This window comes from Antennarius striatus, chromosome 3, assembly GCF_040054535.1.
Source record: "Antennarius striatus isolate MH-2024 chromosome 3, ASM4005453v1, whole genome shotgun sequence".
NCBI lineage: Eukaryota > Metazoa > Chordata > Actinopteri > Lophiiformes > Antennariidae > Antennarius > Antennarius striatus.
The window spans coordinates 13,265,928-13,283,273 of record NC_090778.1 but is presented as its reverse complement, the minus strand read 5'-3'; the positions used below and the strand labels follow the sequence as shown (position 1 = coordinate 13,283,273).

The 17,346-nt window shown below is 41.2% G+C and overlaps 2 protein-coding genes across 3 annotated transcripts; both read right to left on the bottom strand.

The window, feature by feature from the left end:
* Positions 1-5: 5 nt before the first annotated feature.
* Positions 6-10,788, bottom strand: tesca (tescalcin a). Its single transcript, XM_068309895.1, has 8 exons — positions 10,634-10,788; positions 9,436-9,505; positions 8,947-9,027; positions 7,755-7,894; positions 3,021-3,082; positions 1,269-1,376; positions 1,136-1,183; positions 6-1,039 (listed from the first exon to the last, which is right to left on the bottom strand). Exons 1-8 carry the CDS (start codon positions 10,692-10,694, stop codon positions 947-949), a joined length of 663 nt encoding a protein of 220 aa, XP_068165996.1. The 5' UTR covers positions 10,695-10,788; the 3' UTR covers positions 6-946.
* Positions 10,789-10,960: 172 nt separating this feature from the next.
* fbxo21 (F-box protein 21) lies at positions 10,961-17,235 on the bottom strand. 2 transcript variants are annotated; one of them, XM_068309890.1, is made up of 12 exons: positions 17,002-17,235; positions 16,324-16,459; positions 16,062-16,171; positions 15,791-15,912; positions 15,496-15,642; positions 14,776-14,912; positions 14,547-14,683; positions 13,517-13,696; positions 13,252-13,384; positions 12,938-13,128; positions 12,685-12,842; positions 10,961-12,050 (listed from the first exon to the last, which is right to left on the bottom strand). In XM_068309890.1, the coding sequence occupies exons 1-12, from the start codon at positions 17,223-17,225 to the stop codon at positions 11,809-11,811; spliced, it is 1,917 nt and encodes a 638-aa protein (XP_068165991.1). In that variant the 5' UTR covers positions 17,226-17,235; the 3' UTR covers positions 10,961-11,808. The 2 variants fall into 2 exon arrangements, with proteins under 2 accessions (XP_068165991.1, XP_068165990.1); XM_068309889.1 differs by having other exon boundaries at positions 12,938-13,384.
* Between the last annotated feature and the right edge of the window lie 111 nt (positions 17,236-17,346).

Genomic DNA, 17,346 nt, shown 5'->3' with positions numbered 1-17,346 from the left:
GCAACTGGGCTCTATGTCTATTTGAATGAACAATAGAAACTTTCACGTTTTGTTGGATTAATTCTCCACTCTGTTGCTTTGTATTTTAAGTACCCTTTATTTTTATTTCAGAATCATTTTTAGGTTTATCACCTTAATTATTGCTAATTTTTTATTTATAAGGCTAAATTTAGCTGCCTTGATGTTGCACGTGACCACATCACTGTCAAGTTTTTATCTGTATGTCTGCTCTGTAAAACATCATAGCAATAAGAAAAAATCCCGATTTGCACCTCATTTTTAATGACTGTCTCTACAAAATATAGTTAATGCATTTTTATTAATGCCTTCAGTTTTATTCATTAACACAATTCAGTGCAGAGTCTATAATAATAATTCATTTATTTGTTATTGGTGGATGGTGGATTTTCCTCTCAGATGAGTGGCCGTTACAAAGTCTGAAAGGAACAGACAAAACTAGCTGGAGAGGAAGAGTTTGTTCCTTTGGTGCCACATTTTGGATGTTTGACACAACATGAACCCTTGAACATCAGCGCTGCTACTGAGCATGGCTGACATCGTCAAATGGATAACATTTTGATAAAAGTATGAAGAATCTTTCACATCGCTGTCACGGTTACATAGAGACTTGAAGCGAATCATGACAAAGTAATTTGACATCTGAAGAAATTATGAGATAAAACAGATATGTGATACTTCCTACTTGTAGGATCACATGCCGATATTTGAAAAGTTCTTTCACTCAAAACCATCACACAACATGAATATTCTTAATGATTAATATAAAAAATGGACTTGCGTTATGTAATTACATCTATTATTATAATTCCCATCCATCCAAAAATATGTTAGTGCATATCGTGCTTTCACTCCATTTAAGTAGTGACTGGAGAGGTTCTGGTCAAAACAGCAGCAGCAACATAAACATTTCTTTTTAAGAACTCCTTCAAGAGGTCGATTTCCCACAGCGCATTGTGGTGGTGTCTACGTCCAAAAAGCGAATGTGCATCCTGGATTCCATTTCAAGTCCTTTTAGAATCTGTGGAAGGATAACAAAATGATGTAATTAATAATAATGACAGAAAAAAGTGTGTCCCTTGTTTAAGTGAAACAAAGTGCAAAAAAATGTGCAAACCTGTTCAAAATGTTCAAATGTAATTCCTTCATAGAAATCATCTGGGGCCTGTGTAAAAAAGAAGAGGTTGCTGTACTGCTCATATTTGACTGAGAGTTTGTTGTAACACTTTAGTTGTGGTACGTTCTATTACCATGTGGGGCACATTTGTGCTCGCCACTTCCAGCATGGCAGCATCTGCTATCGCCTTTGCAGCTTCCAGCCCGATGGCTCCGCTTTTGGACAGAAGCTCCTCTACTACCTTGGATCAGAGCAAGAACGTTAGTCTATCAACTCACGGGGGAGTTTAAACAGCATCAGTCATTGGACAACACATGAACCACTCCAGTGTGCACATGATCTATTATTCATGGAGTTTAGATTAATGCATTAAATTGCAATAATGTCTATAACAGATAAAAGCAAACCTTTCACCTTTTACATAGAAGACTTGTTTAATTTGAGGTTTTCAAAGATATCATGCCTGCTTTAGAAGTATGTTATGAGTGGATGAATAAAGATTTATTTGCTTTCGTAGAGATCTCCATGCCTAAATTGCCTCTTTTAAAAGAGTTTTCATGAAAAACTTTAACTTTTGCTTATACGTACTGTTAAGTCCAAGTTTTCCATCTTTGTGAATGTGTATTATCATGTTGCTGGATAGTTTTTGTTGGCTTTGTGTTATTTGGTTTTGTTTGTGTTTTTTTTGTTGATTCAATGCTAAGATTACACTATCCCAACAAGATTCCAACTTTTAAGGATTCAAAAACAACCAAACATCCTGTCAGTTTTGCTGCTGTATTTTGATTGTTAGATAACAGCTCATACAGCCCCGTTTTTCATCTGATTATACCTCTGCTCTGGGTTGTATGGGTGTGCACAGCCTGCTTTACACTGGCACGACTTGAAAATAGTACTTATGACAATGATACATGTTGTTTACATCATTTAATGGTACAGCCAGAATAGTTAGTTCACCATGTGTCATCCTCAGTAATTTGATTACCCAGAGAAATGCAGCATGTCAGATCTAAGTCATTAAAAAAATAGTAAAGATTGTGGAAATGGAATGCAATTTGGATTCAAATATGCACTGCAAAGCAAACCCTAAAGGTCCCATATTATACTTTTTTTAAAATCAATTTTACACAGCTGTCATACATCCCACTACACTGCATTCGAAATGTATTGCCCCAAACTGATCCGTGGTCCTGTTAAAAGTTGCTTAAATGAGCTCTAGTGAGAACGGGCTGTTTCTGCGCCTGTACCTTCAAATGCTAATGACCTCCACCCGTCAACGCCTGCCTTGCCTGGTACAAACCCTTCTCATGGGGATGTGGCTAACAGCAGCATAGACTAAGTTTTAATTATAATTTTTTTTAAATTTTATACACTGTTACAGTCCCCAAAGAGAAATTAAGATCTCTTTTTTTTGTGGATATATGACTATGGCTCACCAAGATGCTGTCATTCAACCATAGCAGTTTGACCCAGCGTGTGTGTGTGTGTGTGTGCGTGCGTGCGTGCGTGCGTGCATGCGTGCGTGCGTGCATGCGTTCGTGCATGTGTAGAAAACATAAAAAAATGTTTTTCATGAAATGGGACCTTTGAGAAAACACAAAACGGTCATTGTTGCTGAGCAGCTTCTTGCTATCTGTGAGCTGCCACACTGCTGAGGACACTGCTGGAACTTGAGCTCTATCAGTCTTTTGTTCTGCATCCTTTAAATAGCTACAGTTGTTTTCGTGGTTGTTTCGTTTTTATTGTATATAGAATGTTGATTGAGCAGTGGCTCAATTGTCATTATCCAGCTTTCCAATGCAGGCTAACAATGCACATCTGCATAGTTGCAGAACATTTGTTCCATACTTTAAAAATGGATTTAATGTTGAATAATCTTTCTTACCTTCCTGTACTCGGCCAGCGTGATGGTGCCATCGTTATCTGTGTCATGCATGTTGAACAGAACTGGAATGACAGAACGTAAAAACAGAGTGGCTATTCTGATGTCTAAGAAGCTTTTCACCAACAAAATTAAAAATGAGGAAAATGTCACAAGAATGCTTATAGGATGGTGAGATGGGATGGTAGAATCACTGAGCATGTCCTAAATCCATGTAAAAAACACCACTGCTGAATGCTAACAATCACACTCGGGCTACAAAACACCTTTAAAGGGCATTTACTATGACATTTATGAGATTCACTGCCATGAAAATACAATACAAGAGAGGAAAACAGCAGTTTTCTTCCTCAGGGATGTTAGATAGATAGATATATACTTTACTAATCCCAGAGGAAATTGCACATTGTTGCATTGTTGCACATCCTGCCATTGTTATTTCTAATAGTCGATAGAATGTCAGTTTTAATGTCAAGCTGGATTAACTCCTGAGGTAAAATGTATCTTTGTGACAGCAGAGAGCTGTGTTTATTTTTGTTACCAATAATAGTAATAATAATAATAATAATAATAATAATAATAATTCTACCCTTGTGGACCCACCACCGGCAGGGTAGAACGATGGGGTCGGGTGCACTGCCATATGGGTGGCAGGGGGTCACGGCGGACCAGACCCGGGCAGCAGAAGTTGGCTTTGGGGACGTGGAATGTCACCTCAATGGCGGGGAAGGAGCCGGAGCTTGTGTTGGAGGTAGAGCTTACCTCCACGCATAGCCTCGGTTCTGAATCCAAACTTCTGGATAGGGGTTGGACCTTGTTCTACTCCGGATTTGTGTCAGGCATGAGGTGCAGGGCGGGTGTGGGGATACTCACAAGCCCCCGGCTGAGCGCCGCTGTGTTGGAGTTTACCCCGGTGGATGAGAGGGTCGCTTCCCTACGCCTTAAGGCTGTGGGGGGGAAAACTCTGACTGTTGTTTGTGCATATGCACCAAATATCAGTTCAGAGTATTCGGCCTTCTTGGGGTCCTTAAATGGGGTCCCTGATGGGATCCCTGCAGGGGACTCCACTGTTCTCCTGGGGGACTTCAATGCACACGTCAGCAATGATGGAGACACTTGGAGGGGCGTAAATTGGGAGGAATGGCCTCCCTGATCTAAACCCGAGCGGTGTTGTGTTGTTGGACTTCTGTGCTAGTCACGGATTGTTCATAACTAACACCATGTTCGAACACAAGGATGCTCACAAGTGTACCTGGTACCAGAGCACCCTGGGTCGGAGGTCAATGATTGATCTTGTGATCGTATCATCTGACCTTCGACCATGTGTTTTGGACACTCGGGTGAAGAGAGGGGCAGAGCTGTCAACTGATCACCACCTGGTGGTGAGTTGGGTCCGTTGGCGGAGGAAACCTTTGGATAGACCTGGTAAGCCCAAACGAGTAGTGCGGGGGAACTGGGAACGTCTGGAGGAGGACTAGGTCGGCAAGGTCTTCAACTCCCACCTCCAAAGGAGCTTCTCGTGCATCCCTGTGGAGGCTAGGGGCATTGAACCTGAATGGTCGATGTTCACAACTTCTATTGCTGAAGCTGCAGCTGAGAGCTGTGGTATCAAGGTCTTGGGTGCCTCTAGGGGCGGTAATCCTCGAACACCGTGTTGGACCCCGGTGGTCAGGCAAGCCGTCCGACTGAAGAAGGAGGCCTTCAGGGGCATGTTGTCCCTCGGGACTCCTGAAACAGTTGCAGGGTACCAACGGGCCAAAAGGACTGCAGCCTCGGCTGTGATGGAGGCAAAACAGAGGGTGTGGGAGGAGTTCGGAGAGGCCATGGAAAAGGACTATCGGACAGCACCAAAGTTGTTCTGGAGGACTGTCCGACACCTCAGGAGGGGGAAACGGGGGACCATCCAAGCTGTATACGGCAAGGATGGGACACTGTTGACCTCAACTGAGGAGGTTGTTGGTTGGTGGAAGGAACACTTTGAGGAACTCCTGAATCCAACTACCCCAACTGACCCATCCTCTGTTGCAGAGGTAGAGCTGGAGTATGATGGGGGATTTGAGTCAATCTCTCGGGGCGAAGTCGCCGAGGTAGTTAAACAACTTCACGGTGGCAAAGCCCCGGGTGTTGATGAGATTCGCCTGGAAATGCTGAAGGCTCTGGGTGTTGAGGGGCTGTCATGGATGACACGCCTCTTTAACATTGCGTGGAAGTCTGGGACAGTGCCGAAAGAGTGGCAGACTGCCGTGGTGGTCCCTCTTTTTCAAAAGGGGGACAGGGGGACAAGGTGAGAAACACTGCTGTTCGCGAGGGGCTCAGAGTAGAGTCGCTGCTCCTTCGTGACGAAAGGAGTCAGTTGAGCTGGTTTGGGCATCTGGTGCGAATGCCTCTGGGACGCCTCCCTAGGGAGGTGTTTCTGTCACGTCCAGCTGGGAGGAGACCTCGGGGCAGACCCAGGACCAGGTGGAGGGATTATATCTCAATATTGGCCTGGGAACGCCTTGGGATCCCCCAGTCAGAGCTGGTGGATGTGGCCGGGGACAGGGAAGTTTGGGGCTCGCTGTTGAAGCTGCTGCCCCCGCGACCTGATTCCGGATAAGCCGTGGAAGATGGATGGATGGATAATAATTCTCTGACTACAGATAAACAATTCTTTTTCTCCTTTCGTCTTTTCCCTTCAGGGGTCACCACCACTACAGATAAACAATTCAGATGAATTATTTCAAACAAAGCAAAAAGGTCAAGGAGACTAACATGGTGTTAAAATATAATGCTTGGCATTTCGGTTTATTTTTTTTTCTTAGAAAGATATGTTTGCTCTGAAGAAAACAATCTCGTGAATTTTATTTTAAATGATATGTTTTAAAAAATGTTTGATAATTTAAAAAATAAATAGCAACCTCATTGATTTTCTGTTATTGTGATCTTATTATCTAAACTCTTTCTGTAGGTTTTGAGTACCATAAGTCTACTTTTAGTTGTCAACATGCAAAATCAATGGAGTGGACAATAAGGAAATACTAGAGTGCATGCATTTTATCAATTGAGGTAACTGCAGTATTCATACTTTTTCAAGTTCAGTGTAACACAGTAAGCTTGATCCATTATATTAGTAAGTAGCCATTTACAGCAATATATATGGGTAGTAATAGAATGATAATGGGGATCATTTGTAAGTGAATTTTTACTAATCCAGCTGCATAAAGTGGAGCTAGTTCTCACAGTGCCCTGGTTTGAACCACTGGTTCTAAAAAACAACAACAACAAAACAACACACTGAGGACCGAAACTATTAGTAGGATCAAAAAAGAAAAGCATCCTGCTGCACAATCTTCAGCTATTGTTTTTGAACTTTTACGCGAAAGAATCATCTTGGAAGTTTAGAGGTTAATATAATATAATAGATTACAATATAATCTCATATATAACTAACTACAAATGTGGTACCTGCCACATGGCTGTAAAACAATTTCAGTGATCTAAAACAATGACAGTAAATGGCAGATTGATTGAACCTTGTGTGAACAGCATCTACAGTCTTCTATAGGTTGAGATGTACTGAGAGCAGACATAAATGTTATCTTCATTAGAACAATGGGAACAATGAGCCCATGCGTCAATAAACTTGCTGTAACTTGAGTAAACACAAACGTTCTGGAATTTGTTCAATATCAGTGCAACCCTCCACATAACCTTTGAGCAGGATGATGACGCAGGCATCTTCTTCCATGAAGCTGTTTCTGATTATATTGTTTTTAAAATGTGTATAATCACAAATGCAATTTTCTTCATATGCTATAAACCAACAGGCAACTAATATACCCTGTGCCTTCTAGACCCACAGATTACCAGTGACAGCCGTTCATTTTGTTAATCCAAGGGACTCCCAGCGGTCCACTTTATACGCCCTAAAGTTTTTAAAGGTTGTTCTGGCACACGGTAAAAAACACAGAAGGCATCAGGACATAAGAAGAAGCACCATGTTGTGTTATACAGAGTAATTAATCTCACCCCATCCTTGCTTGTGAATAGCTTTCCTATCACACCAGTCACGACACAATCAAGTGTTACTAATGAGCCTGTTTATCTTTGCAATGTTCCATACAGATGCTGTTTGAGCGTTCTAGTTTCAGTCTTTTGCTGCCCCTTGAACAAGTTCCTGTCAGTAATTAGGAATACTAAAAAGCAAAAGTAGCCTATACTGTCTTTTTAGGGAATTCAACATTGCAAGTTAATGCTTTTATTTTTTACTTTTACTTATATCAACTTTTATAAAATCAGTATCATCCCTCCAAAAATATAGCTATATATAGCTATCTACGAAGGCATCAGATGCTGAATTTGGGACCTTACTTTGTGGCCATGCTTGTCACTACTGGGGTTCTAACACTGTCGTCCTCATGTTCCCAGTCAAGCCATTAATACATACAATGACATACACCTACTGACATTCAGTGAGGAATCTAGTCTCACACATACTTTGGATTTCTAAAATCTTTACAGCATGTAGGTGACAGAAATAAGATCACCCACATAACTTTATGAGGGCTTATAATCTATGCCGAGGTGGTGAACTTGTTTCCAAGTATTTTGAAATTGAGACTCACAAAGGGAGACACAAGAGGCCAACAGCTGGAACTTCAAAACAACATAACCGCAAGTGTCTCTGTTTCTTTCTGCTTATGTCTTACTTAGGTTTAACTAATGATGTTGTATTCAGAATGAATTATAGTGTCTAACATCGCAACTTCTCTTTTCTCAAGGCTTCCTTCTCTTCCTCCGTCGTCTTCAGGGTTGGAGGACGGAAGTGGGACATCACCATTAGGAACTGCTCAAAGCCAATCTCCTCAAAGTGCCCCACTTCATCCTGACGCTGGTTCCTGGTTATCAGACATTGAGGCATTATTAATTTAAATTCAATTAACATGTCTTTTTTTACACAGTAAAGTCAGTGTAATGTACGTGTCATAACAGTAAATGGATCTATTTTGTAAATATTACATTTTTGCAAGAAGATTGTCAAGATTTATCTGTTGAGTGATATTTTGTTCATCTGATTTGATGATTGATCACTAAGAGCTAATTGTGTCGTCCAAAAAAAAAGTTTACTGATGTATTCTAGTTTTTGTTATTTCACTGATGTTTCCATTGTAAACACAGAAATATCTCAGCATGAAGCACCACCATACATAAGGTCAAAGGGTAAGGTTAAGGACAAACTGGGCCCTGTTCACTGACATAAACCTGATTGTTGGAAGCATATCGAATAAAATGTATTCAAAACTACTTAATTCTACATTTCTAAGCTGTACGATTACTATACATAACTAAAAGAATAATGCTAACACCTATAATCTATAACAAGATGGTATGAAGAAACATCAGCTTTCATAAAGCGATCAATTAATGGTTGCTTGTGATTAAATTGAGCAGTGTCTGTTGAATAAACACAAGGGCTAATGATGAATCAGATACGAAGTTGTTTATGAATCTTTCCTCATGCCTCAGGAAAACGGACAGCCAAGTACTTGTTGGAAGGTTGAGAGTTAAATTTCCAGCCTTAAAGTGTCCTTGAACAAGACGCTGAATGTGAGTGATTATGTGGATGGATGAATGATTTCAGTGTTCATTCAGACGGGTGTAGTGATACAGACCATTTATTTGTTTCTTTGTTAACTAATAATTAACCACTATATAAAATTTGAATAATTAAAAGCTGGCAGTAACTCTAAACTTTGGATTCCTCATCATAAAGTGTTACCAATGAAAGAAGGTCATGTTGAATGAAAATAGAACAACGGGGCGAGTCGGGTCTGAAGACGGTCCAGGATAAACTTCCACCAAAAATCAGCCTAACCATTAAAAATGGTTTATAATATCTGCTGCTTTGGCTGTTAACTAACTACATCAGGTATAACTTTACAGTACCCACCTTTTATCAAAGAAAGCATCTACTATTTGCTTTTTGATTGGATTATTTGCCAGAGCTGGTATGCTGTCCAGGTTTTCTTTCCTGTGGTACGACAAAAGAAAGATTATCACCAGCAAACACGTGAAATAACACTAAATGTAATCTAAGAGAAGTAACACCAACACCACCTGTATGGAAGTCAAGTGAAACCCCTGCTGTACAACACTTCTCCATTTCTTTAAAAGGGAACAGACATCAGCATGACACCTTGTGTATTTTGACACAAAACGGTGTGTGTACAGTAAGTGTCAGCTTTGTGTACCTGACGTACTGTATTTATCTACATGGCTACATTTGCATTAGCTAAATCCTGTCACCACACACAGCCTGGTTGTGTGTGTTTGTGTCACCAGAAAGACAGGAAATGGCCAAAATGAATGACCAGTCACTGGAAAGGTAGTGTATTATCTTTAGCAGCGAGGTAAAAGCTGGTTTTAAAACATACTATACCTTAATGTTTCTTCATTTCCGCTCAGCTGCTGGAATCTTTGATGGAGATTTTTAATTTGCTCAAATGAAACTGAAAAAACAGAAGAACAATCAAACAGCATGAAAGTGTGTCAATGATAGATCCAAAATTATCCCATGCCCATCAGCAGGCCTCTTGCATTTCTTGTCAGTATATTGAAAAAATGTAATTAACTGATTTCAAAAATTGTATGCAGAAACATGCAAGTTTTCCTTTCTTTCTTGTTCTTTCTTTTCTTTTCATCAGATTAAACAGTGAAACTTGTTAATGAGGTGCAGCTCCACTATCAGTTTGAAGGAAACACCCTTTGCCCTTGTGCAATTGTGTTTTTTATGCCATTAAAAGACCTTTGAATCATTAACTCACTGTGTGGCAGATTAACGACAGACTGACGGGATTGAACATTATAATCTAGTTCTGCCTAGTCCCATTTCAAACTGCTTCAGGCATTTATTATTATTTTTTTTTAAACTAATTTCTGTAAACACTTGTTTATTTTCACACCTCACCCCCAGACCGAGACTGATAACTGGATGTTTACAGTTGTGGTGTTGTAGCTGAGAAGGGTGTGAGGGAAATAAAGTAGTCCGACTTCTCACCCCTTCAGCATCAATAAAGTTGGGCTCAGTGCGTGACGCAAGTCTTGTTATTCAGACATTGCAAGCGAGTGCACGCAAGGATTTCACATCAGGATTCCTCCCTTCCTAAAATAGCGCTACACACTACTGCTGCCTCTTTTATTTCCTCTCATCCATAAAGAGAAAATGACAGCGGACAGGGATTTATTAGAATTAGGATTAGACAGATGGATAAACCCAAACCACGGGCTCATTTTACTGTCAGCAGTGTCAACACAAATCAGTTTAGGAACACACTCCGGTAAATAGTTGATGCGCTTGGTTAGGAAGATTATCCAAATTAAAAACAGATTATCAACAAGCATCGCGCTCAATGTTAAATGGTTCATTTCGTTTCATTCCCTTCTGCAACATGTCTCTGAACCATCTTCAAGTTTAAAAACTTGCACTAGTAAAAAAAAACTTCGTTTACCGGTGCGTCGATTAGAAGTTTCAATCTCTCATCCCTAACGGAACAAAGTTGTCACCGCAGAGATTTTTTACAGCTTGAAATCGAGTGATTTGTTAATTCTAGGTTCTCAACAGCTTTTTCCATACTTACATCCAGTTCTATCCGACAAGTCCTGGTACTTATGTTCGGAGCGGGTCTGCGCAGCACCCATCGCCGCTGTTCCACCGATGCGTCAGAGCGCACAACACTGGTCCAACCTTTGCGCTGCTGCTGGTTTATCGCGCTGATAGCAGCGGGTCAACGTAACGCGTCTGTTGCTGGCACCCTGCGAACATCTGGCTCCCTCTAGGTCCTAACTCCACACAGCCAGTCTCTGGTTTCTCATGGACATCAAAGTAAATTGTTGTGCACATTATAAAGTAGCACACAAGTGACGAGAATCAGTTCTGTAAAAGAAGTCAAGACGATGGATAAAAACTCGATATTTTATTTTTTTTGTAACTTTTCCAAAGCTCGTGGTCATTTTTTAAGTCACTGGTATCACTATAGGTATTTTTCCATGAACGTTTCAACAGCACCAATGAGCACAACCGTCTGTTGACTGTAAACATACAGGGACAAAAACCAAGATAGTGTAGAAATGTCACCTTTAGTCCTACAAGTGCATGAAAGTCGATTAAAATACTGGATTAAAAGTCAGTTTACAAAAGTGTTTTTGTTATTTTGTGTGGCACCAAGGGGGGTGGGGGGGTGACACTAAACTGTACAGTGGGGACTTGTTTCAATGTGCCTGGTTGAAGGAAGATTTACAGCACCTACACACCCACCCTAAACTAAGAGTCAGCTTAACGGCACACCCAACCATGTGTATTTTTTATCCTGTAAGGTGCCTCAGTATGTGTTTTCTTGGGTTTCCACTTTTCCAAACAGACTTCAGTAGGTGAATTTGGAGACCCCCATCCCGGATAAAGGCCACACCGGCCATATTACTTCATATTCTGAACAATATTTCTAAGGCAAATACACAGTGGTGTTTACGTATGTGCATTATAAAACTAAATACTGGAATTCTATCGGATGTCTCAGACGTCTTGGTCTCACCCTTTTCCAGACATGAAAATTCTAAAATAAATGTTCCACAGCTCCACATTGAAGTGTGGTGTGGTTTGTAAATCATGTCATTTTGGCATCTAATCATCATTTTCATAAAATACTGTATTCTAGATGATTTGTACTAAACATGTCTCAAACTTGAGTATGTGCAACAAAGCAGCAGCTTAGCAGAACAGGTCACCAGTCATCACTGGCTACATGCAGCCGCTTTGCTACATGGGTGCGGTCTGTAGGTTGCTTTGGTCTGTGGCAGGAGGCTCTTCCTGGCTCTCGGAGCCAGGTGTCTGTCTGTGGTAAAGCTCCTGCACTGTTCCCAAAGTTTCACCCATGTCTTCCGGGTATCGTGTCTGCAGTTCTTCGTTAGCAGCATAGTGTGTGTCAGCAAACTCTGAGAAGTAGCGCCCCACTTCTGGGTGGCCAATCTCCAGGGGTGCCGAGTGAGGCTCCAGGTTCTCTGAGGAACAGGAACAGAAAAAAGTGAAGTTTGACTGAGACATGATGTGTGTGAGGTGACCAAAAAATGTATCGTGAGTTTTGGGTAAAGGATAAGGTATGAAAAATATTTTGTATACAGTATCTTGAAATTTTTTTCTTAATTCTTGCAGCAGACTGACAGTAACACCAGAGCACTGGTGTGTCGCTCAGCATCAAGAAAATCATCAAGAAAAGCCCCCCTCAGGATTTGAAGAGAATGGAGCACACATGTGAATGGTGAGGAGGTAGAGGGAAAAGATCACGCACAAAAACAATGAAAGTGTGCAGCTTCAGCAGACTGAAGCAGGAGTTAGCAGGAAAACTATGGAAATGTGTCAGAGAAACAGAGAGGAGACAAGTAACAAAATTCAGACAGCACCACTGACATGTTTGTCCCAAAAAAGCTGCCAGGCTTTGAGCTTCAGCATTACAATAATTTTGCGTGCAGATGCGCATTAGACGAAAAATGTGTGACATGTGAGATAAGTTGCTTATAACGGCATGATTTTGCAGACAATTTTTACACAGGCTTTGATTTCTGATATTTTTTCTCTGATGCCACAACCAACCAAGGAACATGTTTATGTTGCCATGTTGGAGTCTGTGATCCGTACCCTGTGCTGCATAACGACAGGTCCCATCCTGTACGAGGACATTGTAGAAAGGCTGGTTGGCCCCGTTGGGCAACTGGTGGACCCTCATGGTGGTGATCCACTCCTGGCTCATGGTGCACTTTGGGTCCCATCCGTAGATCACACAGTTATAACCCGACCTGTTGAAGGGGAAGTGATGGGGCAGCAACACCTGAGCATGAGTCAGGGAGGTTTCAACGGAGAAGACTATTCCCGTTCGATAAGTCTGACCCACCTCTTGTGTTTCATGATGAGACCAACTGAATACTGGACCTCCAGGTGTTCTGGAACATTTCGCTTCTTCACCTCAGGTGCGACAGGATGCTTCTTGTGCTGAATGTGCTCTAAAGTATGCTGAACAAGGTAGCCCACTGCCCCATGCTGGGAGGGGTCTAAAGCCTGAATGTGCTGCAGGATGTCTAGAACCTGGAACAGAAGACAAGAATCAGTGGACAATGTGACTTGATGAACAACTACAAGGTTTTTATGAAGCACTAAATATTTTGTAAGTTTAATCCCATTTAAGCAACAGGTGTAGAAACACCTGACCTTTTCTGGCCAAATGCCCAAGTGGAAGTAGAGGCGCGCCTGCAGCAGCAGGTACTGCACATTATCTGGGTTGATAGTGAGGTAGAGATCCAGAGAGTCCCTCAACAGCTGGTAGGATTTCTCATTACGCTCCCTGAAAGAAACCGATTAGCATCAAAACACGGCAAGATGCAAATGTATTCAATTCAAACCATCATTTAACAAATACCCTCAAAAGATTTATTGTCCTGTTAGCCTACTGTCACGTGTTTCACATTTCTCTTACCCTCTCTTGCCGATGTTGAGCAGGTTTCCCACCATCCTGAGCAGCACCTCTGTGGTGCTGATGGCGTTGTAATAATCTGCTGTCACCTGGTGGCCAATGAGGTACTCACACTCCTTCACTGTCAGCTGTTTACCTTTACCAAAGGCATCGATGTAGACAAAGTCATAGATGTCCTCGCTCCTGCAGGAACAAAGTAAAAAAACAAACAAAATAAAAGCACTGCGTAAATGTTTATAAGAGATATTCATTAAGAATAATGTCTTAGTAACATGGAAACTTTTTTGGAAGTGCTAATTAGACAAGAAATGGGCCCATTTAATTATGTCAATTCTTGTTAAGAGTCACTACAATGAGGCATATATTTTGTAAAGAAAGCTTCAGAGCAAGCGGGCCTTTTGTTTCCTCACCTTCACACAACAAATGGATAAAAGTAAATCAATTTAGAATTTTTTAAATCAATTTTAGACCCCTTTTGTCGCTCGTACTTTTCACTATAAACAGCGCAAACAATCTTTTGTAAGATCTGACTGCATTAGGTAAAAAATACTTAAAGAAATTTAAAAAAAAATGTAGACAGAGCTTGTAACAATTTCTGGTTCAATGTCATTCTTTGATACCTTGACTAAATGGTTGATTTAAGAGAGGGGTCATCAATCTTTAACACTCAAAAAACCATTTAGAGATTAAGTGTCATTAAGTGCTACAGATAGAATTGTATTTTATTTGTGCAATAAAGATATTTTGAACTCTTAAAAACAAAACACTGATGAGATGAAGGTCTCTTTTAAATTAATTATTATTAAATTAAATTTGATTTGATATTTATATTTTTGTTTTCCCAAGCCACACGGAGTGCAGCATAAGGATGAAAGAGCAGGACCGGAGCCGTGTGCTGCCGACCCCTGGTTTAAGAGCTAACTGATCGCTGAAGCTCATCTTTCCTGCCAACACCATGAACCATGAACCAAGGAGATAGCCTTGCCCCGAGACCACGTTCAGAGGATTCGGAGCTATCAGTTTTACATCATACCTCGCTGGTTTTTGACACCAACGCAGCAAGAAGTGATTAGGAAAGTTGACAGGTTCTAGCTGCACACCCAGCTTCTTGGCTAATGTCATGTAGAGAACAGAGAGGCTGATGGGGATGCCTGTATGGCGTAGTAGCACCTAAGTGGAAAACAAGAAGGCCTTCTCAGTTCTTCAGTTAAAATTGTTATGTGATTAAAAAACTTTACTCAAGCACAATTTATCAGCTCTACCTGGTGGATGTAAGAGTTGAGAGGGTTGTAGTAGTCAAACTCATTGCCTTTGTACTGAAGCTGCTCATACAAGATGGAGTTTAGGGCATACAGCACCTGACTCTGGAGTTCAAACTCCTCCACAACTAAACAGTCACCTTCATCACAAAACAAAAAAATTAGAATGCTGGCTAAAAATTGAAACATGCATCTTCTTTAGAAAACACATCTGCCTTTATATACTGGCAGTAATTAAAACAACACGAAAAGAAAAGCGTAGGCCTTCAATTATCTTGTGTTCACACATTAGGGGGGAAAAACAAAAAGATGTGACAAGGAAAAACGGAAAGGACAAAAGAAAAGATAACTTTGAATGTATTAGCTCTGGAAAGTTAGTTGGTTGGTTGGTTTGTTTGTCAGAAGGATTATGAAAATAAACCAAACATAAAACAAAATAATAGGCGCAACACCTGAACCTGATAGAAGGATGGGGCAAGGACCAATTAAATGTTGGTGCTAGTCTGGATAAAAACATTGTTATCTAACGTTATCTACCAAACACTGTCAGACATAACAGAACAATCATGCAAAAAAACCAAACGTGAGTTCGTGAACCTATTTTAAGGGGGGGTAGATTGGGGTCAAGCAAAACAAACAGACATGTCAGATTGTTGGGTCTTGGCAGAGATTTTTGCTCTATTGTTTGCTCTATTAGTAGCTCTGTTTGTTTTGAATGCACACCTTGAGAGACACGCAGACTGGGGTGAGATGGATTCTTTATCCTCAGCATCTTCTTCACTTTTTCTGTGATCTCATCCAGCTGGGCTGACACGCTGTTCATTGTTACATCAGCCAGCGGGTTACAGTACTGATCCACCAGTACAGCGCCTACAACAGACCGGACAAGGAATGGAAAAGTACTCTGCCTGAATTAAGTCTGAATAGAAAACACAGGCGAAATTTGTACACATACATGTACACTAAACAGGGTAGGTGAGGGTTAGGGTACAGTTACAAGTCTATGCTCAAGTCTCACCCTCTAAAGCAGACTGATGCTCTGCAGGCTGCTCTGTGAAGGTCTTCAAATTCTTCAGGATGTTCTGTTGTCTCAGGAAGTAAAGGATTTTCTTTGCATAGTACTTCAATGTTAGGCTCTTCCTAATGAGAGATGGAACATCGATGAAAAAAGATACAAATAGGTCAAACAAAAAAATTAAGATTTAGGATATCAGGAACCTCAGAGAAGATTAATGAGATTCACATCCAATCCAGTTGATGACGCGTCAACAGTTGAGTGTTGCTCTCACCTCTTGTCAGAGTTGAGGATGAAGAGGAGCTCATCTTCACAAAAGTGTTCTGGCATCCCAAGAGACTCGATCTCTGCAAAACTGTCTCCAAGCACCTGACCAACACAAGGCTGAGTCACAGACCTCTGGGTTAGTTTAGGACAGTGACTCACTGTGTCAACACAAAAAACAGCCAAGTCACACAAACTCAATAACAGTGTTATATCTCAGACTACAAGTAAAAATGTGACTTAACGATGTTGAAATAAACTGATTTACGTACGACTTCTGTGAAGAACCTCTTTGAGATGGTGTCCACTGTTCTTCTTATTTGTATTCCGACTCTGTGGCGCGTCCTGTACTCTCTGAGCCAGTCACAGCACTCATTCTGACGGTAAAACCTCTGCAGTCGTGGCCATCTGTTGATCAAGACGTCAAGATGGTAATCCAGTAACACGCGTGGAGGCAAAATTAGTCTAGCGACATGTATGGTAAATTCATCCTCCTTGCTTCAAACCGTGTTTGTCTTGTTGCGTAAAACCCAAACTGAGTTCCAGGTCAGTGACGAGGGTTTAACTTGTGACACAAACTACCGTTCTGTAGTTCACAAACTAAGAGCAACAGTCAAGGTCACATTAATTCATGCGTGGCCGGTGTGGGTGCAAACAAGTCACGATATTTAAACGCAAATTAGAGATGCCAATTATTACAACCAGGAAGCTTCAGAACAGAAGAGAAAACGGTGACCGCTGGCGCATCATGGTGCATCAGCAAAATGTCAAGGAATGACAGCTGGAAGTGAGATCGCAGTAAACGAGCTAGCCTTCCTGAATAATGGGCTTTTAGGACTATAAGGAGTAAGACATAACGAAATACAGAGACACCCTTCTCAGTTGTTAATTTCGAGAACCTGCAGTAACCAAGGTCCGAGAAAAATTGACCAAAAAGAAAATCATGGTACCTGAGTTTGTATTGGTGTCCCCAGACCTTTCCTCTACCATGGCAAACGTCGTTTAGTCGCTTGCAACAGCAGGAGACGTTACAAATGTCGACATGTTTGAGGACAGGGAAGCACAGGATGTGTTCGAGCAACTCGGTCGGCAAGTCAGTTAGTTTTTTGGTTTGGGGATTAGAAATAATGCCATTTAGATTTGGTTGCTCCTCTCCGGCCGCATAGGTCGCCATCTTTACTGTTTACCCCGATTACCTCATTGCCCAGGCTCCGCCCCTTTATGGCGCAGGGGGCAGAGCTCCAGGTCGTGCATGTGAAATATTCTGCATTGTGATTGGTTGTTAGACCAGGAAG

What these genes read in the sequence shown, in the direction of transcription:
- tesca (XM_068309895.1), bottom strand. Translation starts at nt 10,694, where the DNA reads ATGGGTGCTGCGCAGACCCGCTCCGAACATAAGTACCAGGACTTGTCG. An exon ending in GAGAAAAGAGAAGTTGCGAT is followed by an intron (nt 3,083 to 7,754) that starts GTTAGACACTAT and finishes CTGTCATTCCAG; the next exon opens with TTCTGTTCAACATGCATGAC. An exon ending in CATTTGAACATTTTGAACAG is followed by an intron (nt 1,040 to 1,135) that starts GTTTGCACATTT and finishes ATCCTTCCACAG; the next exon opens with ATTCTAAAAGGACTTGAAAT.
- fbxo21 (XM_068309889.1), bottom strand. Translation starts at nt 17,225, where the DNA reads ATGGCGACCTATGCGGCCGGAGAGGAGCAACCAAATCTAAATGGCATT. An exon ending in CAGTCTGCGTGTCTCTCAAG is followed by an intron (nt 14,913 to 15,495) that starts GTGTGCATTCAA and finishes TTTGTGATGAAG; the next exon opens with GTGACTGTTTAGTTGTGGAG. An exon ending in CTCAACATCGGCAAGAGAGG is followed by an intron (nt 13,385 to 13,516) that starts GTAAGAGAAATG and finishes GGTTTCTTTCAG; the next exon opens with GGAGCGTAATGAGAAATCCT.